This window comes from Leuresthes tenuis, unplaced genomic scaffold (assembly GCF_036924035.1).
Source record: "Leuresthes tenuis unplaced genomic scaffold, fLeuTen1.0.hap1 SCAF_15, whole genome shotgun sequence".
Taxonomy (NCBI): Eukaryota; Metazoa; Chordata; class Actinopteri; order Atheriniformes; family Atherinopsidae; genus Leuresthes; species Leuresthes tenuis.
The window spans coordinates 5,361,667-5,385,505 of record NW_027325369.1 but is presented as its reverse complement, the minus strand read 5'-3'; the positions used below and the strand labels follow the sequence as shown (position 1 = coordinate 5,385,505).

At 40.3% G+C, this 23,839-nt stretch overlaps 2 protein-coding genes across 9 annotated transcripts in view; both read right to left on the bottom strand.

Moving 5' to 3' along the window:
• Nucleotides 1–214: 214 nt before the first annotated feature.
• zfyve21 (zinc finger, FYVE domain containing 21) lies at nucleotides 215–13,968 on the bottom strand. 2 transcript variants are annotated; one of them, XM_072365041.1, is made up of 8 exons: nucleotides 13,749–13,968; nucleotides 12,049–12,099; nucleotides 9,959–10,127; nucleotides 8,502–8,577; nucleotides 6,549–6,640; nucleotides 6,243–6,296; nucleotides 5,047–5,177; nucleotides 215–3,896 (listed from the first exon to the last, which is right to left on the bottom strand). In XM_072365041.1, exons 1-8 carry the CDS (start codon nucleotides 13,872–13,874, stop codon nucleotides 3,861–3,863), a joined length of 735 nt encoding a protein of 244 aa, XP_072221142.1. In that variant the 5' UTR covers nucleotides 13,875–13,968; the 3' UTR covers nucleotides 215–3,860. The 2 variants fall into 2 exon arrangements, with proteins under 2 accessions (XP_072221142.1, XP_072221143.1); XM_072365042.1 differs by lacking the exon at nucleotides 6,243–6,296 and having other exon boundaries at nucleotides 13,749–13,967.
• A 254-nt stretch (nucleotides 13,969–14,222) lies between these two features.
• klc1a (kinesin light chain 1a) overlaps nucleotides 14,223–23,839 on the bottom strand; it is a 42,806-nt gene continuing 33,189 nt past the window's right edge. For 5 of the 7 annotated variants that reach the window (XM_072365632.1, XM_072365631.1, XM_072365635.1 and 2 more), the window contains 2 exons: nucleotides 22,000–22,066; nucleotides 14,223–19,326 (listed from right to left, as the gene is read on the bottom strand). In XM_072365632.1, the coding sequence (XP_072221733.1) occupies nucleotides 19,261–19,326; nucleotides 22,000–22,066 (133 nt within the window). In that variant the 3' untranslated portion in view covers nucleotides 14,223–19,260. The remainder of the gene's footprint in view (nucleotides 19,327–21,999; nucleotides 22,067–23,839) is intronic. The other 2 variants (XM_072365636.1, XM_072365637.1) reach the window with 1 other exon arrangement.

The window sequence follows — 23,839 nt, the reverse complement described above, 5'->3', positions numbered from 1 at the left end:
AATCTCAAATGTGGGTCTTCTACTCCCTACAATGGACATCTCTGATGTCGTCACTCAGGCCTAATGATGCCTGTGCAACTTACTCGGACAACTGATTTGTTTTGCTAGCATGTGCCCGAAAGCAAAGGTGTGGCAGTGAAGTCGTTGTGCTCTGGAAAACAAGAAAACAGCCACTTGTGTTGAGTATGTGAAAAGAAGATGACACAAACAGTGCAACTGTATAAAGACTTGATTTTATTTTTAACAGAAAAAGAGCCAACAAAAGGGTGCAGTGTAGCATTTTCACCAAAACAAATGAGGGGGTGGGGTGGGACTGTGTGGCCATAAAGTGCAGGTACAAACACTGATTGAGAAATTACTTGGTGATTTTTACACTTGGTACTTCTCACAACAAAAAAAGAAACATCCAGTGAAGGGTCTGCAAAGTTAGTATTTACTGGGTTTCATATATTTTTTGGTTTTTGGATAAAACACGAAGGGATAACATCTTTTTTTTTTTAACACCATGTGCAATCCAGAGCATGATAAACATGATCATTTTGGTAACACCCATGCAGCTCCTCTGCAGCATCGATGGCTGCTTACAGGAAAACTTCACTTGACATTACTGTGAACACACCGACACCCCCACCTCTCCTCCGAAAGCTCCAAAACCAAATGACAGCTGATTTCAAATTACAGGTGCGTAACATAGAAAAATGAACCACAGGCTATGATGCAGAAGTGGGGGTGTGAAAGCGCATTTCATTGGCTGTGACTTTAAGTTGCAGGGCCAACAAACAAAAACACATTTGACCGAGCCGACTAACTGTTAAACCACTTTATATTTCACAAGCAGCTTGGAAAAAAGGAAGACATACAGATGCTTGTAAACCAGGAAAAGTATTGTAAAGGCAATGGCACTCAGGCAATCCAAGCCAAATGTACCATAATGTTTAGCAACTGAATGGTTAGTGTGTAGTTCTTCTATATTCTTTATCTAAGCTTGAATCAAACTTGGTTCTTTTGTTTTTTTTAACTCAAGGTTTACGTACTGTCAACGCTGTTGACAAGTGTTACAAAAGCCTTCTTCATACTTCAAGGCTTTAAACTGCATAAAGAGGTCTTCTTCAAGCATGTGCCGGTGTGCTGCTGAAAACACAAAGATGTTTTGTACCATTTGTGTACAATTTCTTTTATTTTTTTGCCTTTCTAATGATACCTATATTGAGAGAGAACCGTAACTGGCAGCCGCTAAAATAAATGCAGTGTGTGAAGGGCCAAACATCTGACAATGTGATGGAGAAAACTTCCACTGAAGCCTCGCTGCTGGTAAAACGTTCCTCTGAAAGCAAGTGGGAGGTGGGTCGTTGTTGGAAGACAAAAGTGAGAGGCAGCTGCCCTTTGAGGAGCGGAGCAAGGCTACAGTTAGCAGGATAAAAAGCAAACCGATTTGCGTTTGTGATGACAAAACGCTGAGTCACACTTCACAAAGCTTTTCACGGACTACCTTTGAAGGACTGAAACACACTAAAGATGTGGCTAGCTGTGCTGCAAAATGAGACAAAGAACAGATAAAGTGAAATGTACACTGGGAGGTCTCCATCTTTGGAAATGTTTTCCATAATGTTGTCAGACAGTAAAGTAATACCAATCTGAGCCTGTCAGAGGCAAATACGTGCGCTTTTACTCTGCTGCTTCTAATTGTGCCATTACATCACACTGCAGCTCACAAAGAGGCTGCTGGATATGGTGGTCTTAATATGGATCCGACTGCAAAGATTATTGTGCTTCCCAGCCAAATACAGGTTTAAATGGTATGGGAATAATAATAAAAAAGACTTTTAAAAAAGAAACTAACTGTACATTCAGTTGGATTTTACTTTTAGCTTCTCCTCAAAGGAATTTTCTAACCATTTGAATTTCACATCACGGTTGCAGTCTTGGACAACGATGACAATTGAAAAATAAAAGCAGACTGTGTTTAAGCCATGTCGTGGGGACAAAAGGAATAACTGTTGACAAGCGTTACAAAAACCTTCATACTTCAGTTTAAAAATCATGTAAGAACGTTCACGCCTTGTGTTAAAGTAGGAATATTTAACAAAATAGCTCATACAAAACTTTTAATACGTGAAACTAAAATTAAAGCATTTTCTTTGAGTGCTCACACTTCACTAGTATCAGTGAATAGTCTTAAGCTTCCTTAGACAGACGCCTCAAGATTTCAAACTGTAGATAGTTTCAGCAGAGAGGGGTTAATATATAAAGAAAACAGGAACATGTCACTCAAACTTTCATCTCACTTGGTCTGAAACTCGACTGTCATGACAGCTGGTCTGTCAAAGGAGAAATCCACTATGTAACATTTTACAGAAATCTGTGACGCTCTGCATTTCAGGAAGCATTTCCTCGTATGTTAAAGAATCCTACGTTTCCCAGGATGCCTCTCTGCCCTCTTCCAATCCCCACCTGCCACAGCATTCTGGTCACTTTCTTGTTCCCGCAGCCACTCAAGCTTGCTCTTTGACCTTTCCTCTGAAGCTTACTTGGCTACTGAACATAAGCAGCCCTAATACACAATATTTTGTGTTGATATTTAACAAAACTTTTCCATCCAGTCCAGCTTTGCTGCAGTGGTGTTTCGCCACATAAATTCAACTGTAATAAGCTGAGTCAAGGCAGTGGAATGTAGCTGCACAACATAGCTCTGGAGCCATGTTTGCATCTTTCTTTGGTTCCCACCATCTCCTGATGGAAATGCTTGTTTCTAGGTATACTTCTATGTTCGCTACCTTGTCTTGTAACTGAGTCTGTTATTTGGTATTGAGCAGTTGGTGCGCAGTGGCCAACCAGAGCTTTATCCTCTGAAAATAGCTGAAAACAACTGAGGGAGAGTTGAAGGAGCACCACAACAGTATAGTTGTAGCCAGATATTAGAAAAGATATTGAACAACAACCACGTGAAACTGTGCTTATCAATACGCTCTGAAATTATCTGAAGATGTTAGTAGAAACAGTGCATTTACTGGACATACGCAATCAAATGCTTTGTTAGACGTTTTTTAAGAGATTACCAGAAAGTCAGCCAACAAAACTGGGTCTTCAAAGGCAAAGTCAATCACAAATAGCCGCTTTTCTATCTGAGTTCAAATGTGCTTAGGTGGATCGGTCTTTTAACCAGCTTATGAAAGCTTTCAGTGTGGAAGTTCTGGATTCTGCAGAGGGTCCTTTTCACATGTCTGTACTTGGTTCTGCCGACACTTCGAACAGGAAATAAAAAACCTTCATTTATATACACGCACGCAGATGCACAAAAGAGGGAAAGAAATAAAAATAAAGAGCAGCATACAAAGTCATGAATAACTGATGGTTAAACTCACTGGTTAAAGTGTATATAAAGTATCCCGCTTTCTGATGTTAGATCACGTTTGGACTTTCTTTTTGTGTGAAAACAAACTTTAGCTTTTAAAACTTTTGCTTGCAAACTATGGAATTAAAGTTAAAGCCTCCCGTTGTCAACAAACTTCTTTTCCAGTTAGATTTTTATGTCGAAATATTAATGCTGCATGCCCTGATTTGTGCATTTAACCAAAGGGGATTAAAAAACAAACAAAACTGAGCCATGTAAAATAAGAAAAGACAATCAACCTACGTGTGGGTAAACGGTAAGTACAAAGTACTGGTTATAGAGGTAATCAAGTGTTTTTCATATAAACCTTTCTTGCAAAAATCACTATGAAAAGAATTGGTATTAAGAAACGATGAGGAATCAGACGGAAAGAAAGAATCTGTACTGATGAAATCCAATCGATACCAAACATCTGCTGAGACGGGTACAAAACTGTCGGGTGTGTTGCCTGGAGGTTCAGTCCTGGCCGTCACTGGTCTCGAGCTTCATACAGCAGTTTGGCCGCCTGTCAGGAGGAATGGAGAGGAGTACGACATGGAGCTTATTCCATAACAACCAGAGCTCTTATGTTCTTATCACTTGTCTTTGCCTTGCTTTTATCATCCGGATTTCACATTTCTAACATCTGGCAGTGTTTGTATTATTAAGGTTATGTGAACGAGGCTTCAGTTTCCTTTAACCAACAACGGAATAGAAACACTGTTCCTACAGGAGAGGTCATGACAGAATTTAGCACAGTAGCATGTTTGGATTAACAGCATTAAAAAAAGCAGCAATATTTATATTGAATAAACTGGAAGTTAATGGATCGTAAAAATCTATCAACAGTAATATTTTAGCACTATACTGTTATGATGCGCATACACAGGAAATAAAAGCAGCTACAGACTGACAATTTAAATCTATGAGGGGGGCATCTGATGTGAAAACGGGGAGATATCAACATTACAAATGAGACTGAAGGCCATTTACTGGCGTGGGTTTATTTAAAGGCTCCTCTCAACTTAAACTGAAAAAAAAGGAGGACAATAGGTGCAGCCATTTAATTGACGCGTGCAGCATATAAGGCAAAAACAAAGTTTATATTATTCTAACAAGCTTTAAAGTCAATATTTGAGCACCTTCACCCTTCAACAAAGCCTGAACCCTCTTAGACAAGTTTTCTTCAACTTCTTTTTTGGACAGAAGTTCAAATGATAAGAACAAATAATGTGTCTTTGCAATTGGCTGCTCATAACAAAGTGCCTAAAAAAGATAGGGTTTAAATTCAATTAGAGATATTTAGAGATAGATGTGAGAATGGCCGGGCAGAGGGACCGGACTGAAAAGACAGCCTTTGTTCAAAGAAAATCTTTGACCTTCCGGAAGCCTGGAGAACGGTTGCAGTTCTCTCAACAGACTAAAAGTCTGACCCCTCGGAAGCACAATTTAACGAAATTAAGCGTGGACTATGGTCAAGAATTGTAAATCAGAAATTCAAGTGGTGTGAGAAAGGGAACATTGGATATGGCTGAGTTTAATTTTAAAGCAAGAGAACAGAAAATCTTCTCTGCAAAGTAATGGAAGAGGTTTTCTCCCTGTGTTTGCCCAGTTTTATGTGTCAATGTGCTATTCTGCAGCAGTTTGTTGATGCCCAGGTGACCTGTTTACTGTACCTTGTGCATTGCCACCAGCCATAATGACGCAACCTTTATGTCATCTGCAACCTCCATGCGGAGCTGCTGGGCGTCCTGAGAGCCCATTGGCTTGTAATGGAGCAGCATGCCGCTGGCTCGCGACGTCCCTCCTACGCCACAAACAAACACGCGCACACACACACACGTCAAAGTCTTTTGTCATATTTTTTTCTTTTGCATATTTTGTCAGTCTTCATCTCAGATTTGATGTCACTTTTCTTACAGTCAACACTTATCTATAACTATCAGTTCTACAAACTCTCTCCATAGAGTATTCAATGAGGTTAAATGATATCTGTAAAGGGGAGGGATGTGGGGCAGTTTTACATGTAACAAGCCATGACAAAGTAAAACTGAAAATGTCAAGATATTCATGTACAAGAATGTTTTGACCAAGAAAAAGCAGCCTGTGCAACATCAACAACATCATCCTCCCCTTAAACATAAGAAATCCACACAAAAACGGACAATGAATGGACACAAAGAGATGACAAGGGAAAGAAAATCAAAAGCAACAGGATTGGAAACAAAAAGAAAGAACCCGAGCTGCAGCCTTTAACAAAATGAAAAAAAACCTGGAACAGTTTCATGCTTTATTTAGGAAACACACGGAGACCGGCGGCAGGAAAGTTTTAGTGTCCTAACGGGTCTGAAATAATGTTTGGGGTCTTAGTGGAAAATCAACCCAGCACACATGTGGAACAGCTGCAGCTCTGTCAATAATCCATCCAAGATGTGTGACTGACCACACCTGCTGCTGATGGCTTTGTACGAGATAAGATGAGAAAAAAATCTCAATTTCTAAACATGCCCCAAGTAGTGTGAATCATGGTTCCCCATCCATCCATTTTCTATACTCGCTTAATCCAATTTATTCCCATCTAAGCCTGTATCAGAGGATTTTTAGCATTTTTGCTAAAGAAAAAGACTTTAGAATTTTGATGCCAAAAGACTTTTTGTCATGAAAATTGTGACCAAATTATTTTAATCATTAGACAAATCAACCGAGTTTCATTCTGCTTCGAGTTGCGTGAGGGGCGATGTGGGCCATGGAAACAAAATAGAAAGTATCAGAGGTTTTGTTTTATGCAAAACAAAGGGTAACGACAAGTGGGAAAGATGCAGGAAGCACAATGACAACAGACGGAGGCTGCGTGGAGCGAACAGAAGCCAACCTTCAGAGATACAGTGACTGTCCAGCAGGCTGGTGTAAGTGTGAACGTCACTGTCTGAGCCCAGAGGAAGAGCCGCCCACCAGAGTCAGAGCAGCAGGGAAACAAGGTGTGTTAGAGCAGGAAAAACAGATACAGTGTTAATCAAGAAGCTTCAGTTATTTGAAGACACCATTTCAAGGACAAAGATTAGTTTTTCTTTGCATGTTATGATTAAAATAGAGCGATCAACGTATAATTCTTACAAGCACGAAAAAAAAAGTCAAGTCGTGTTTATTTTTTTTGTTGGTTTGTAAGTTATAGACTCACCTCCTGGACTCGTTCCGTCTGTCAAAATCTGCATGCTGGAGATCCGAGTCAGCTCCACCTCAAAGTGACTTTCACCGTCAAGGAAGAGATACCTGATGTTCAGGCCAAAGAGAGACATGGGATTTAGCTGTAAATCTGCCTGGCACTATCAAAACTTTCATTCATTATTTTTTCCTTCAGCTTCTCTTATTTGAATTACAAAAGTCCTGAGCCGACCTTCATTTCTTTATGTTTTGCTTCTAAGCCAGACGTTTTTGTAATCCTTTAAAGTGGTCTAGAGTGCTTTTTTTTTTGTTAAGCCACTTAACATAAACCTATAACTCATTCAAGCGTTAAAAAAGGCCCCTAACTCAAGGAATGACCTGGTGCCGTGTCCACACATAACAGACAACTTAGACAACTACCCATTTTAAATCACATATCTCCTGTTGTAAAGATGCATCATTTGGCTTTTTTTCAGATGCAACTACAGAAATAAGTAAAAAAAAGATAAGTTAACAGAAAAATGTATGTTTGTGTCTCAACAAGGTGATTCCCGAAAGGCCATAAAAAAAAAATTGCATTCTGTAATGCTACTGTAAATATGATGAGGGCTGATTTAAGACTTCTGCTGTCTAATAAGGGAGATCCTGACTGTACGTCCTCTCCGGTGGACTCTGGTTTACATTTTTTACCGGTAAAATCACCCAGTCGGGTCACACTTAAGGAACTAAGCCACACATAGTTTTGGTTTTGTCAGCAGACAGTCTGAAATGAGATATTTTGCCTCTGTGCAAATGCAATCGAGGTGACAGGAAGTCATTCGTAGACCATCGTAGACCGCTGACCATCTGGCGACCTGTGGCAGGGAGAACAACCTGGAGCTCAATTGACACTGTGGAGTCTTTCCGCTTCCTGGGAACTATCATCTCCCAGGACCTAAAGTGGGAGCTGAACAACAGCTCCCTCGTCAAGAAAGCCCAGCAGAGGATGCACTTCCTGCGGCAGCCAAAGAAATCCAACCTGCCCAGGACAATGATGGTGCACTTCTACTCCTCCATCACTGAGTCCATCCTCACCTCTTCCATCACCATCTAGTACGCTGCTGCCACTGCCAAGGACAAGGGCAGACTGCAGCTGTCCACCTCCAGGACTCTGAGGCGTACTCTGAGGATCCCTCGCACCCAGTCACAAACAATTTCAGACACTCCCCTCTGGCAGGAGACTGCGGTCCATCAGGACCAAAACCTCACGCCACAAGAACAGCTTCTTCCCAACCGCTACGAGCCTTATCAACAAGGCCCGAAGCCCCCCTTGACACTGACTCTCTCCCACCTCCAGACCTTCTGCGTCACATTAACGCACGTCTATTGTATATATAGATCCAGATTCTGTTTATATATCTATATTGTCTGCACCAACTACACCAAGTCAAATTCCTTGTAAGTGCAAACCGACTTGGCAATAAACTTGTTTCTGATTAGCTCTGCTCTTTGAGCTGAGATTAGCCCCCAACCTACCAAGTGAAAACTGGAAAATGAAAGTGAACCTATTCTGTTCACACACGGTGTGCTTGCTAATAAAAACTGCCATTTCCTTCTCTTCTCTGCTTAAATGAATGTTGTATATTGCAGATATGTCCAATATGAATCTGTCATTCTAAACGTGCCGTTGAAAAAAGTCAAGATAAATAAAGTGAATGCTACCTTAAAAGTCAACAAAGGTTTACAGAGAGAAACCAGAGTAAAAAGTAAGTGCTCAGATCAGAGGGTTTAGGCTGAGGCCATCCCTGCAACACAACAGATTCTGCTCTACAATTTCAGTTAACAGAGGAAAAAGTCACAAATTTTCACTGTTGGCAGCAGAATTTTCAGAGGCGTGAATATCAAAATGTCTGCACATAAGGCTAAAACTAGGCATGAGAAATGTCACCAAACATGTTGCTTTTTGTCATCATGGGAAGTGTGGACTTGCCTGTGGTTGTTGGAGAGGCGGCACGTCATAGTTTCAGACTTCTCCGACGTTCCCAAAGTGACGACAAAGGTGCCTCCTGGAAACATGAGAGCTGACGTAAACATCAAACTCCTTCTGACAGTGACACAGATTATCACTAGTAGTACAAGTATAAAAACATGTATTCTGCTCTTTAAAAGCCTGAGAATGATTAAATTTGCCTTCCAAAATGTCAGCGACTGCTGCTCTGGCTCAACTTTTTCCTTTTCTCCCATGATTTTACAAGTAACACGTGCGGACCCATCATGGACGACCTTCGGCTAGCTGTTGCTTTTCTGCTTCAGGCTGTTCATGGATTTTTCAAAGAGTTTTTGTATCTGCTCAATGACCCACACTCAACAGCAACGCAGCAGATAATCATTATCATGTTTCAGACTTATGCTATTCCTTTATGGATCTGCATGAAAGAATGAATATGAAATCATATAATCACATGGAAAGACAGTAAGGAGCACACAAGCTGTGAGAAAACAAAACAACAAAGACGACATATGAGAACTTTGACGAAATTAAAATTTGATTCAAACAGTCCTGGGTCTTCTTTGTGGGACTGTCTGTTCCATGATGCACCAAATGTTTTCACTTGGTGAAAGTGTGGACTGCAGGCAGGTCGGTCCAGCACCTGGAGTCTTCTATTACAAAGCCTTGCTCCCAATAGATGCAGTTTGTGGTTTAGCATTGTATTGCTGATTGATGTTTCTCTAAAACTGGAAACTCTTTTCCAGATGTGCAAGCTACTAGTTTTAATGTCCACTAATGCACTAATGCACCCCCCATACCAGCACAGATGGAGGCTTTGAAATTAGTGCAGATAACAAGCTGGACGGTTCCTCGCCTCGTTAGTCACGGCAGACTATGTGGACGGTGAACTGTGCTCACAAACGATGAGTTCTGGATACGTTTCTGATTGTTTAATGCAGTGGCATTGGCATGCAGAAGATCGTAGGCATCTATTATTCTTGAAAAAATTATTTTCTCCATGTTGAGTATTCTGAAAACTGAACTTCTGTTCATATTTAATTCTAAGACACCCAGCCTCCCTAAGGTGCTCTTTTTATAGCCAGTCATCTTACTCACCTGTTGCTAATTAACCTAATTAGTTGCAGCATGTTCCTCCACCTGTTTTGTTTAAGTCTTTTGTTGCCCTGTTCCAGTTTTATTAAGACACAGAGCTGCCATCAAATTCAGGACAAGCTAACACTTTTCATTAAATGGCAAAAGGTCTCATTTTCAACATTTGACATTCTTTGTTGTCTTATGAATAAAACTTCGGTTTAAGAGACTCTCAAATCATTGGATTCTGGCAAGTTTATGGCCAAACAAGCATATATTCACATATATAACAACAAATGCAGGCGTCATTATAGTTTAAGCTAAACCAAAGTGAAATCAAGGGCTGCACACGAGGAGCATCTCACCTCCCAGGAGCACTTTGAGCTGCCTGTCGTAGAACTCCGCCTCCTTCTGAGAGGCCAGGCTGCACTCGGCGCACTGCCTGACCGGATCGACGAAGCACATGCGGGGCAGCGCCACCTTCTTACTGCAGCACTTATCACAGAAACAGCGCCCGCATCGCCGACAGTGGTGCTGCACGAGGAAACACATCCGTCACATTCACAGATATTTTACTGTTCTGAGGACAAAGAAGATTCATCTAATCTCTGGTCCGTATCATACAGTATTTTTGCCTGATACAGACTATGTGTCATTGTGACGCACCGACTTCCGTAAACGAGACTGTGAACAAACAAGGACATCCAAAGCAATGTGTGAGATAGTGGGAGCATTGTGCCCAGCAAAGCCTGAAAAAAGAAAAACACAATGTGGACTGGTAGTGGATCGCCTCAACACTACAGTACGGTTTGTCTGCTCTCCAGCATGTCTGATTTTCAAGTTTGATTGATTTTTCTATTTCCAGGACACGCTACACAGTGACAACCCCAATGCCTTTTTTAAAAATTTGGCGTCCTTTGAAGTCATAAGGATCATGGTGTGATTGTTCTATCATGAATATTGTGTAGATTTTGTCAAAATTTGACACGCAATCATCGGACGCTTTCAAAAGATGACCACCGCCAAAATGTTACGACTTCGATATTTATCTTCATACGAGACGCTGGAGCGCTACGAGTCATTTCTCAACTGATAAGTTGGGATTAGTTCCCAAATGACTTGGTTTGGGAATCAAAAAGAAATGAAGCAATGGACTGGCTTTTCACATGACAGAGATTCTCAAAATGAGATCTGCCCTGGTAAAAAAAAGAATAAAAACTCTGCTATTGGTTTGTGTCATGAATAAGTGCACGTTTACTTATGGAATTATAGAAAAAAAAATATCTCGAAAGAGCGTATCTGCCACTGGTAGCAAACACACACTCCCCACAAGAGACCTATGATGGGACGCGTGTTCTGAGTTAAACTTCGTGCTGTGCAAAAGATGCTCTTCAACTACGAACTGAAGCCCAGCGTTGGAGAAATTTCGAACAAGGAGACACCACAATTTCTGCAGCAGACGAGAAAGTCTGATGGCGCCGCGTGCGTGAATGTGTCGTGTTGGTGCGTCAATTTATTTGGCATGTGAACATGCTTCAGAGGGAAATTAAGCCTGAAGTTGGAGAATGATGAAAGAACGGCGAGTGTTGGGCATGGAAAACCACAAACTTCACACCTGACATCTCATCTCAGTAAGCTCAAGCTGGTCCTTGGCCAAGCTTCAGAAGGCGAGGTCGCTCCGATTGTGACGAAAACCAGCAAAATCTGAGCAATAAAATGTTTACATCAGATATTTTCACAGGGGTTATGCTATAATGTAGGAAGACTTTGAGTTCATGCAGCTTAAGTGGACAGTCTGGTTTTACTGCGGGCTCAGCGGACCAATGTGGAGTACTTTCTGGGTGGAGCAACATAGTTCAGTTTTTTGGCTACCCTGAGCCTCAGACCTCAGTCGAAATGCAACAAACCCATGGCTAAAATTATATTTTAGCTCCTGGGAAAAAAAGCCACATGCTGTTTAAGTTCTGGGTGCCACTGGTCAAAATGCTCCTATAGTGATTCAAGCGTGTACAAGTGTGCTCATCAGAAACATTAACTGCTGTGAGACCCACCGTGAGAGTAAATCAAAATACTGCATCCAAATCAGAGCTGTTGTTAGGGAAGAAGATAATGTGTTCAGTCCATTTTGTTTATGGTTAAATACACTGAAACTGTTGTACTAAAACATCAAGGCAACCGAGAAATGAGTAACACTCAGGATGTTGATGGTCTTTCATTAATTGACAACAGATTTCCTAAATGGGGACAGGAATGAGCAGAGCCGCAGCGTTGTTGTGTCAGTGGGAACTGGAAAAAGTATTCCGAGCAGGACTCAGTGTTCTCTGCCAAAAATGATCAGAAGCCAAGAAGGGAAGAACACCAAATGAAAGCCTCGGTTTCCTGCTTGTCTGTCTCTCGTCTGTTTTGTCAGTCAGTGATTTTTGGTCAGAGTCGTGTTGGAGGACACAAAACATACCTTTCTCTTGATGAAGTCAAACTTGTTGTCGCATTGCATACATCTCGGGCACTGAATAATGGGGCAAGAGGGAAAAACAGGATGTTACACAACATGCTGAGCTGCGCAGATTCCACTTCAACAACAGGCCAATCATATGCACATATCAACAGTTGTTCAAACAACATTAAACAAATGTCAAGTTGCACTGTTCCAGGTGATAGGTAGTACGGCCTTAGAATCCCCTTAATTGTTGGGTTTTCTTGTAGTTTGTAGATTAATTCTGCACACAGAAGACAAATAATTAACCCAGTGTGTGTACTGCCTGAACTTCAGCAGACAGCGAGTGTGTGTCACAGTGTATCACCTGCTGTAGTTTTATGGCACCGATACGAATAGACCCAAAAGTCATCGACTGTGCAGGATTTCGATGTTTAACATTGTACAATGCGCTAGCATAGCAGTTTCAGTTGGCTAAATATTGTCAGCTCGGTGCGAACGTGACTGTTAGCAAACACACACAAAAAAATAGTTTAAGGCCCTCCGCAGATGAACATGATAGCCAAGTCTGACAGCCAGTTTCAGCTGTTAAACTGATGATTGACAGACTAGCTCCTTTATTTACCAGACTGGCCATGGCAGCCTACAACGCCCAGTACACGGACTAATTGCGATGTCCAGAGTCACGTCAAGTTGACCACACTTAGGAGAAGAAAACCGGAAAGAGAGCAATTTAACTTCGAAAATAAGAACTTATCATTCAAGCTCTTACTGTGACTGTCCTGTATAAAAGAGATACAATTTTTAAACAAACAAACTATTTTACTCCATTTTGAATCCAAGTAGACTCTGACAAAAACAAGTGAGTGTACATTTCAATGTGAACACTTGATTGGTCCAATGGAAGATAATCGCTTTTCTCATCTATCAGACCCATCTGGTATCTGGTTTTTTTCACCATTATTCGCTGATAGATATAACCTACCATCCCAGGGCAAATTTCATGGACCAAAACTAATTAGTAAATAATTTAGCTGCTCATTGTAGCCACATATCAATACAGGCTGAAGTAAGTCCATTCAACTCTCATCTCTTAATGATGAGTAAAGAGATACTTACTTGGACCTTTACTCATTTCCTACCAAGTTGTTATATGTAATAAGAACTAACAACAGAAAATAACTATTTATAAATATCCTTAAGTATCTTAAAGAAACTTTTACATTTCACATTTTATCATCCTTATTTGGAGTATCATTATGTTGGATTCACTACTGATTATTTGATGATGTGTTTAGTTTGCAAATACATAAATCTGTCTATTCAATAAAAAGCTATTCCTTACAGTATTAACCGTATTGCGGTGCCTTTAACCGTTAAAGGCACTTTTAAAGCAAATGCAAACAAAATCTTAATCAGTGCCATGGTGAAATTTGACTCGGTAGCTACAACTAAAACTAAAAATGTGTTATTTCTCGTAACACCATGCCTTTAAAACTGTTAAGTCTGACGTAGTGGGACACAATATATCACCAAACAAGATTAATTGAATACCTAGCTTTTTAATGTAGAGATAAAAAAAAAACAAAAAAAAAAAAACAGCGGGACTTATTCTGGAAATACCAACCGGAAGTGCTGTGTTAATCATTCTAGCTAAATTCTGGTTAGTGTCCAAGCGTCTCTACTAGCTTCTCGCTGTCAAGTCCACCCGTCTGTCTCACCTCTTTATCGGGGACCCACTGCGGCTCGTCAAGGGAGAATGGACAGTTAAAGGCGCCATTTTCCGGCACCATTCGAAGGCCACTGGGGCTGCGGACAAGTTTCTTCCCATCAGGTACAGCAGACATCTTCCTATTGTCGATGTTTCTGCTCTCTTCTGCGGAGTCTTCTTCTTCGACCACACACTCCCATCAGGACACGCCCCCCGAAAAATGATTAACATGACGTTCAACAAATCAGAGCACAGATTTTAGATCACGTGATACGCTGGATAAAGTGGACTGTTTTGGTTTTTTTGCATTCGAAAACAATCTTATAACTGAAATATGCGGACAAATAAAAAAAATGTTTTTGTTGTTATTGTCATTATTTCCATAAATTTAGAATACATTTAACTTTTCATAAGAGTTCATGTTCAAATAAAAAATAAAAAAACAGACGGGAAACGTGTTCAAAAGCCACTACATGATGTAATATCAATTTGAGTTCTTTTATTCTTCAAATAAAGTTAAGATATACAACATTTCAGTGAACAAACACCACTTCTGCTCACATATGAAGGGCTGTGGTAGAAAATTAGTTTGCAAACAAATTGTCCTCAATTACAGTGCAGTTAAGAATTTAAAAAAAAAAAATCACAGGTTTTTACATATTTTCATAAGATTTTTTTTATTCCTTCTACTTAATCAGTTTCTCTTCTGTGCAACAGTGCTCTGTAACACCTCATCACTCCCTACCTACACCCATACCCATAAATTAGATGAGGATAAGCCTACACAGGAGAAGACGATGTGCGGGCAAAGCAGCGGTTACATGGACTAGTAGTACGACGCCAGTCTAAACCAGGAACAGTTTGCTGTACACACGAGACACAAAGAGGATGGTTGTGTTTCATGTTCAGCATAGAGGGAAGAGGCTATAAAGCTATTCTGTGCAGCAATTTTTGTGCATTTTACAATGTTTGTGATTTAGAGAGGATGCATTCATATATACGCATAGATTTCCTTAATATGCAGCCCAACATATTTTGTCTCTTTGGGACTTTTGGGAGCTAAAAGAAATGAGTTTCATGGGATTGAAAAAAGAGCACTACACTCCTCAAAACTGTAACTGTAATAAGATTAAATGTCCAGTATTCAGCAGGCCTGAGTTTGTGCTCCCTTTTGTTCGCCACATCTAGTGCTGGTGTGTTTAAGTAAGGAAGTAAGATCGCTAATCTGTTCCAAGCATTAAGTCGTGTCCTTCATCCTGAGAATATACCTGTACCCATTCATGTTAACATTCTACACATGCAGGGAGCAGAAAACAAAACCAAATGAGCAACCAAAGGATGGATTGTGAGATATATCTTCTCTGCTCAAACATCAAACAAACAAAGTGGACAAAAGCTTTCCTGTGCATTCCAGAAATCCTTAAATTTACATTCAGGTCATCACAACTCGAACCCAGCACTCAAAACATGATTTAATAATAACTTAACAGGCTGCTGTCGTCACAGAGCTCTGCAGCCTGTAACAGCAGTGATGCACAGAGCAACAGTTAGGACAAATGTGACTTAATCCTTTGATGTCCGCACTGAGGAAGCAGCAAAAAAAAAAACACAACTTAGATCAAGAATTGAACTTTAACATTTGTAACTCTGACGAGGGCTCTGTTGTGTCCAACAATGTTTAAAAAAATGTGTCTTTATATAGTCTATAGTATCAACCAATACTGTGGAAATTCAGTTGTCAGTTTTATCAATAACGAGCACGTCACATGGTAATTTTCAACACAGAAATGAACGCATTCATACTTCTGGACATACAAATAGCTCAAGTCATTTAAAAGTTTCAAGGTGTGCTGCAGGGTGTCAAAAACCTTTGCATTTGTCTGCAAATTCAGATGTGGAAATAGTTTAATGAAAGACTACACTTGACTTGTATCGTTTGAACCCGAATTCCAGATGATTTGAAAGGGAATTGTAAAACTTGTCAAATTTAGATAATTTTCTTTCACATTGATTCAGAATCGAACATTCTACAACGCCTGGCAACCCTCCTGGAGGATGTTCACTGACAGTTTTATTCAACAGCTGAACATTCTGGCTTCTTAGAGGCGGGGCAGGATCGCCAACATTTGCATTTCTAGAAGAAGTCATGGGGGAAAATGATGTAACCACAAGGAAAAAATAAGGGAATTGTCTCGTAATTTGAATTTTTTAAAACAAATATCTGCTCAACCATCCTCCAAGAGTGGTGATTTCATATTCTTTGCCAGGAGTCTTGACTGTAGTGGCATCTAAATTTGAATTGATCCCTTCCTTCAGTAGTGGTTCATTTTTACCATTCATGTAGCTTTTCAGCTGCTTGTCCTTTTTTTAATCCATTACATCTTGCGGCTACATCTTTTTTCTCCTTGACTTACATCAGTCTCTGTTGCCACATTCATTGTAAAGTTATGTGCCTTGTTACTTTGGAGAGCCCCGGTGAAGACTAAAAGCATAAAACAAGCAGACAGTTCAACAGTTGAGAAGCTCAATGATACAGAAAGAGAGGACAGCGGGTTTTTTTTTTATATTCTACTGTTAAATAATTTATATTTTACTCTTGAACTCTTATTTATGCATTTGTTTTTCTTTAACTTGTTTTATTGCATTTGCATTGATTAATTCATTTACAGATCTGCTCCATTGGAATGGTGACTTATTTTTCAGAACTTTGGCTTTCTATGAAAATCAGGGAATGAAAATCAGCCTCCACTCCTTACTTATCAATGGACCCCGGTGATACATGTGCTTCTTCATAAGCTGACATTTACTTGCATGTCAATTTTTTTTTCTGTGACTATGAAATAAAGACAATTTCAAAACAACACTCAGCCCATCTCTCACACACACACACACACACACACACACACACCAAACTAACCAAAAGGGCCTCTGAAGACTCTTCTAAAACAACCGTATGTTACAGCGTGTCACCAGTAAATGATAAATGTCAAATATTCCTCACTTCCCTTTGGAAAAACAAATCATCAAAAAGAAAGAAGAAAAACAGACTGTTTGCACAATGAACAGAATCAAAGGAAGCTGGAAACTTGAACTAAAGAGTGCATCTTAAAACTAGATTTGTGGCCTGTTTTCTGAGTTGTAGAACCCTCAGCTGTGAGGATGAAAATGAAAAGACTCATCTGGATGAACACGCATCGCTGGTATACCGTGATACATATTCCTTTAACTACATCCAGGTGGTTATGAAAGCAATAGGAGTGGCACTCCTTCTTTTTGGTAAGAGCAAATATGTACTGCAGTTTGTTTTTTTCACAATCGAGAAATCCTTTGAATACTCATTAAATAACTCAGAACTTGCTATTTTTGGTTCAACTTTACTCACACGGAAAAGTTTGGTCTTAAATTAACATTAAAACACCTGGGGTGATTTAAAGTTAGCAGTCAGTCTGTGGAGCTAAAGCCCACGGCCTTCATGTGCCACTCAAATCAGCAGACTGTCGAAGGAGGCAGTGCCGCAGCTCTCATGGCCATTTGCAGAAAGCAAGTCTTCAGAACAAAGCCAGGACAGATGCCAATAAAACGGCATTGAAAAAACAAAAAAATGTAAACACAGAAGTTCAAACTTCACAAGCAAAATTCTTACTTAACACAGAACACTTTAGCAGGAAGCAGCTGAGATGAGGGTTCAGTTGACAAGTTTCCGGTTTAGTTTCACCTTCCAGCAGGTTTTCTGAGCTTTGAAGAACCCAGTTCAGAACCGAGTGGCTGCAGCGCCAACATACATCTGGATGGTGGAACAAGATGGTTTCTTTCCCACTCATTTTTGGGCAGAGTTGGCGGATTAAGTGTAGCTTTTTTCTTTAAAAAAAAAAAAGGCAGAACTGTTCTCATTCATTGGTTTTAAATCACTCTCTCTAAAAAAAAACTGGACAAAGCCAGCAAGACATTACTCACTGGTTTCCAAACTGCCATTTTCAAGCCTTTTTTCACCGTCTTGGTTCTTTTTGGAGCCAGAAGCAGCCATATTTGAACAACTGGGTGGAGCGGGGGAATTTGAAATCTCATATCAACTCATTTTGTCATGTTGACAGTATTTCATGAAATAAATTGATGCATCTGAATGGGAGTTTGATGGAGCTGAAGAGGTTCTGGAGACAGTGCACCCAATTTCCCCCCGGGTGGGGTTGTGTGAAGTGCTTCTGAGCAGTTGCTGTCTTACCTACAACACAGCAATCAGAGCTCTCTCAGTATGGAGAAGCAGCAGATGGGCAAGACAGGGCAATGGGAACATACCATCTGAAGAAACTATAAAAACTCCTGGCAGTGACCTTTTTTCAACCCGAAGAATGCCTGTGTTGCTTTGCATCACTGCATGGTGGCTGCAGAATGAATCCCGTCGCTGATTGGCTGTTTCAGACAGTTCCGCCACTCTTATCCCAAGACAACTATGAGCGCAAGCACATAGCATCTGTTATTTGAACAAATATCTGCATGAGCGATGCCCAGCAACATGGAATCCAGTGAGTTATGAGTGCGCTGATCAGCTGAAGGACACACTGGACGGCCGCTGTGCAATGATGCTTAGAAACATGGACGTCTTCGAGTTGAGAAAATAGTAAAGTAAATGAGTGTTTGATGCAAGAGTGACACAGTGTTAAAATCCAGTTTAGTGTTTACTGACTTGACAATAATAGTAAACACTGGGACGGATACAAATTTTAAAAAAAAAAGTCCCATTAAGGGCACTTCGCTGGCTTGTTGCTCCACACCAAAGAACTATGTCCATTTTTTTATACACAGTCTACAGTTTAAAGTACTTTTTTTGCTTTTATCATTGAAAGTCTATGGACTAAAGTATGACCAACTCATCATACCGCTCTGCACTGCAGAGCTGGCGGGCTGACATTTAGCTCAACCAATAATCTTATCATGACACAAAGTGGAACCTTGGATTGAAAACTTAAATGACAATCAGTGATGAACTGGATGCTTAAACCTGCAGCTTGTAACGTGCATTCAGGCTCCCCTCATTCTGCTGAAGATGAAACTAAAAAAGAACAACTGGGCTCATCTTCCGCTTCAGCTACAGCACTTAACTGGACCAGCCTCTACATTGGAAAAATTTGCAAAGCCAAAACGGCGCTCTCTGTCTGCCTTCGAATAAGCGCAATCATAAAATAAAACATTGTTAAAGATTTATCTGAGTGGAGCGTCACTCCAACTAGCACACATTTACGAACAGTACACAAACATCTATACAAAAACAGACGTACAGCAGACCAACATACGTTAATATCCCTCCACGATACGTACTGAGAAAATACACCACAAACCCCTCTCTGAGAGCGCAAACCTTTAAAAGTGCAACGAACATTTAGAACCTGTGGTGGTGCGATGCTGAAGCATAACAACGGAGAGATGAAGCTTTCACAAACAGCTATTTACAGTGAAGTCTGTCTGAGGGTCAGAGGTGGGTCCGGTTTAGTTCTCTGTGACCCACCGGACGCTTCTGGTCACTTCCTTCAACGTGCCAGGTTTGTGTGGCTGGCACTCAGGTCGCGACTGTTCCTCAGACGATTATTTCGTTCCTGGGGAAAAGAAAACAAAACAGAAAGCATCAAATTAACTGAAAAATGTGTACAGTGCCCACTAAAGTTTGTCAAAAGGTTTTATTCATACATTTTGAATCTTTTTCAGCAGATAATTGAGCATTTCTCTAAACTCGTATCAATGGAATATTTGTTGCATTTAACTTCTCACTGTGGTGCCCCCTGCTGTACGGACACCAGCATCTCCGGTTGGTTTTGACAAAAAAAGATCTTCCTTATTAGCAAAAGTTAACGCCGAACTACTGCAAAGCCCCATGTGACCGATGAGCAACGTGACGTGAAGTAAAACATTTTTTAAAGAAAACGGTGCATTCAATGTTCTTCATGTTGAACAATATACACCCTGATATTTAATGTTACCGACCAAGAACAAAGGGATGGCCCAATTCCCTGGCCACCTCGTTCACCATATATCACTCCCCTGGACTTCTTTCTATGGGGTTATGTTAAAGATATCATGTATGGAACAAAGATACGGGACATCCCTGATCTAAAGCAAAAAATAAACACTGATGCCATCGCCACCATTGATGGGGCTCTGTTACAGCGAACATGGTAAGAAATCAAGTACCGTCTTCATGTGCTGGGTAACATTAGTTGCACGATCAGATTCCGGATCAGTAATCCAGGTCTGTGCCGGTATTGGGCCGTTGTGAATAAAGACAGGTGCGGATCCATTTAGTAGATCTGCACAAAATCGTGATAGGTGAATATAGGTTCGGCCCTGATCTGACACTGTTACATTTTGCTGTATGGGCATATATATGTGTATTAAATCAGTTAAAATAAATTCAATATCTACCCCTCATTTTGTAACAACTTTCACATATTTGTCTGTTCATTTGCTTTTGTAATACATTTTTTAAAAGATAAAGACACTTCATGGACACGCGGTGTGTTTAATTCAGTTATTAGTGAGAACAACGATGAAGTTAGTTATGCTCTTAATCGTGTGGATTTAGTGATAAAACTGTATGAGTAAAACAAGTCAAACAGAGTCATTACAAAAGATTGAATAAAAAAAAAGATCAAAATGTTCAAATTGATATAATATTCACAATAGAACCGAGAAAATATAACAAATGTTGAAAGTGACACATTTGGCTCTTTCGACAGTTCATCTTCAGTTTGATGGCAGCAGCACATCTAAAAGCTGTTTTTATGGGGAAACAAAACATATTGGAACTAATTAGGTGAATTAATGACAGGCCAGTAACGTGATTGGGTATTAAAAAGAGCACCTTAGAGAGGCAGAGTCTCTCAGAAGAAAAGATTGGCAGAGATTCAACAATCTGAAAAAAAAAAAACCTGCTTCCAGAAATGATGCAGCAATTCATCTCCAGTACATCACTGCCAGAAGGGGACATCCAAATAGCACATTTTGGATGCACGTAATCTTCAGGCTCTCAGGTGGCACTGCGTTAAAAACAGACATGAGTCTGCCATGAAATCAATGCATGGGCTCAGGAACATTTCCACAAATCATCGTCTGTGACCACAGTTCACCATGCCATCCACAAATGTAGGTTCAACGGCATTGTTCTTTCTGGGCCTTTTTTGTACTTTTGAGGGGGGGGGGGGGGGGGGGGGGGGGGTGTCATGAATGCCATGTCTTCCGGACTACAGAAGAGAGGAACCATCCAGCTTGCACTTAGCTCTCAATTCAAAGCCTGCATCTCTGATGGTATGGTGTGGTGCAAAAGTGCCTGTAGAACTGGCAACTTGCACCTCTGGAAAGGCACTATCAATGCTGACAGGTATTGTACAGATTTTACAGCAACCTCTCCCATCCAGACTCCTTTTTCACAGAGGAACTCGCATATTTCAGCAAGACGGTGCTAAACTTCACACGACATCTATTACAACGGAACAGCTGCATAGCAGGAGATTCTGGGTGCTGGACTCACCTGCCTGCAGCCATTTCAGCAAGAGAAAAAATTCAGTGCACCACGAAACACAAAATAGGAGAAAGACCCTCGGATCCCCAACATTTACAGACTGTTGTTAAAAGACGAGGGGATGCTACACACCGGTAAACATGGCCCTGTTCAAACCATTTCCTTTTTTTCAGGAGATAGTAAAATGTCCCACTTAAACATTTGATCAATTTTCTGATTTTCATTGTGAATAAAATACTGGTTTATCAGATTTGCAGATCATTCTGTTTTCATGTATGTTTTACACAATGTCCTAATGACGGCTTTATTCTGACTTTTTTTCCCCTTGATTCTCCGTTTTCCTTTACAAGGATAGAGGGTAACATAGTTTGAGTTTCGATAGTTTCTTGACATCTCAAAGCCATCAAATGCTCATATAAGAGAATCTGGAAATGACCTAAAAAGTTTTTATTTCATTTATTCTCAGTAAAATATTTTGTTAAGGGGATCATAGGGTTACGTAGAACAGTTCAAATGAAATTACTATGATAATGCAGTTGGTGGATCACAACAAGCTCCAATTTCTCTGATTACTTGATTGTCATCTTTCCTTCCACAGTTTAATTGCAACAACTATATTCATTTCCCCTTCTGGGCGTTAACTTTTAACTATCCATCACAGGAGATCTTCCCAGTCAGCTCAGACACAAAATGCAACATGGATGACCTTCTGTAGACACTTTTGGACTCATGCTTCAACACTCGGGCTCCTTACTTGGTAGTTTCCACTCGCAGCCTTGTCCACCACGTTAAGAACCCCCAGAGAGCTGGCTCGCTTCATGCTGCACCCACATGCAGAGAGGCAGGGTGAGGGGTCAGAGGTGAGGAGGGGTGGAGAGTCAGGCGTGAGGATATGAGCTCAGTGGTGGTTAATGACATTCATGATATTGTCACACAAAAGTTAGTTCGACAACTGTTTCACATGTTCGATTATTTCTCATCCTGTTTGCTCATGTTAGAGGGTTAAACATAAAACTTTGGTACCTTTTAGTAAGAATGGGTCTACTAGTTGTAAGTTTTGGCTTGTTAACAATTAATACATACTTTACTAAACAGTTCTGCATCAGTTAGACGAGGACATTATGGGTTGCAAAAAAAGAACAGAAGTCTTCATCTCAACTTTGACCCACTAGAAAATTGCTGCAAACATTTGGAACAATATGAAGGTTGTAGCAACCATGACGACACTAAGGTCTTATCAGTCTAAATATTTAAAAGTTAGACTGATTGATGATACATTTATTTCATTTCACTTTCACTGATATCGTACTCATTAGGAACAGATACTGTTTTCAATCTGGCAACCTAAAATAGTAGTTCGTTACCTATAAGCTATTAGGAAACTGTGCCTCATTAAAGAGTGGTGAGTTAACTGAGCTCTTTTTTTTACTGGTGACGGCACATTTCACATGTCTTACATCCAGGCAAACACATAAATAAACTAAATCTGACTTCAGGAAAGTGGCTCTGCAGAAAACACCCATCCTGAGGAGGAATATGTATGGATGCACTAATAAACAGGTTGGAACACGTGAACTTGAAGTTATTTTTGCTCTATTTACGTAGAAGAATCTGTAAATGTTATAGAATGTAGCATCCAAGATGTGAATTAGGATCAGGTAAAATGAGGTTTTAGCTCAAAAGACAAAATGTGGTTATTCTTAAATAAAAATGCACCATGATATTGCACTGAAAAAGCATTTTTAATGCTGAAACTGAGGAAAACAGTTTCAAATGTTGAGCTCACCTGACCCTCCGTTCCTACGCTTCATATCTGCTACTGTCACCATTACACTTTGTAGCAGTACCACACATCTAAAACTGGCATCCTTTGCTGGTGGGAAGATGCAACCTCTATTTTCTAAGTTTAAAAGTGCAACTTTAATGACTCCAGTTCTTCCCTTTCTTCCCCCATTTCCCTGATGTGTTGCTGTCAAATAAAAGGGGGAAAAACATTGTGTACTACTTCAAAAAGACATTTCTGCAGGTGTTTAACACAATAAAGAAGACAATGTCCTTCAACCCTCATGAGACACGGTGAAGAACAGCACCAACAGGAAAATAAGACACCAGTGAGCACACAGATGAGGCATGCAAGTAGACACTCAGAAGAAAAAGAAATTTATTCATAAATAAAGAAAATTCAACACAGCATTGAATTCTACACAGGAGTTGCCATGCAGACACGTCGGTTTCATGTCAAAATGAAATGAAAAGAAGGTGAAACCCAAAAAAAATAAAAAGTCCAAAGCTGTGTGAAACTTAGCCACATCTCATCAGTCCAAAAGCCACAAAAATGCAATAAATAGATGCAATCATTAGTCATAAATGAGTCCCACAGGCATAACAAGCATGAAGGCAATTCAAAAGCAGGCATTAGTAGTTTGCGTCTCATTGCAGATGCTCTCTGGCAGAGCCCATCGCAGTGTATGAGTGAAGGATTCAACCCCCCCGTTTCATGCGCTACCTTTGGTTTTGTTTAGTGAAAATATCCAAGCGCAGCCCTCTGAAATAATCCCCAATATGTATTTTATCTTGTGTGAACCAGTTAATTT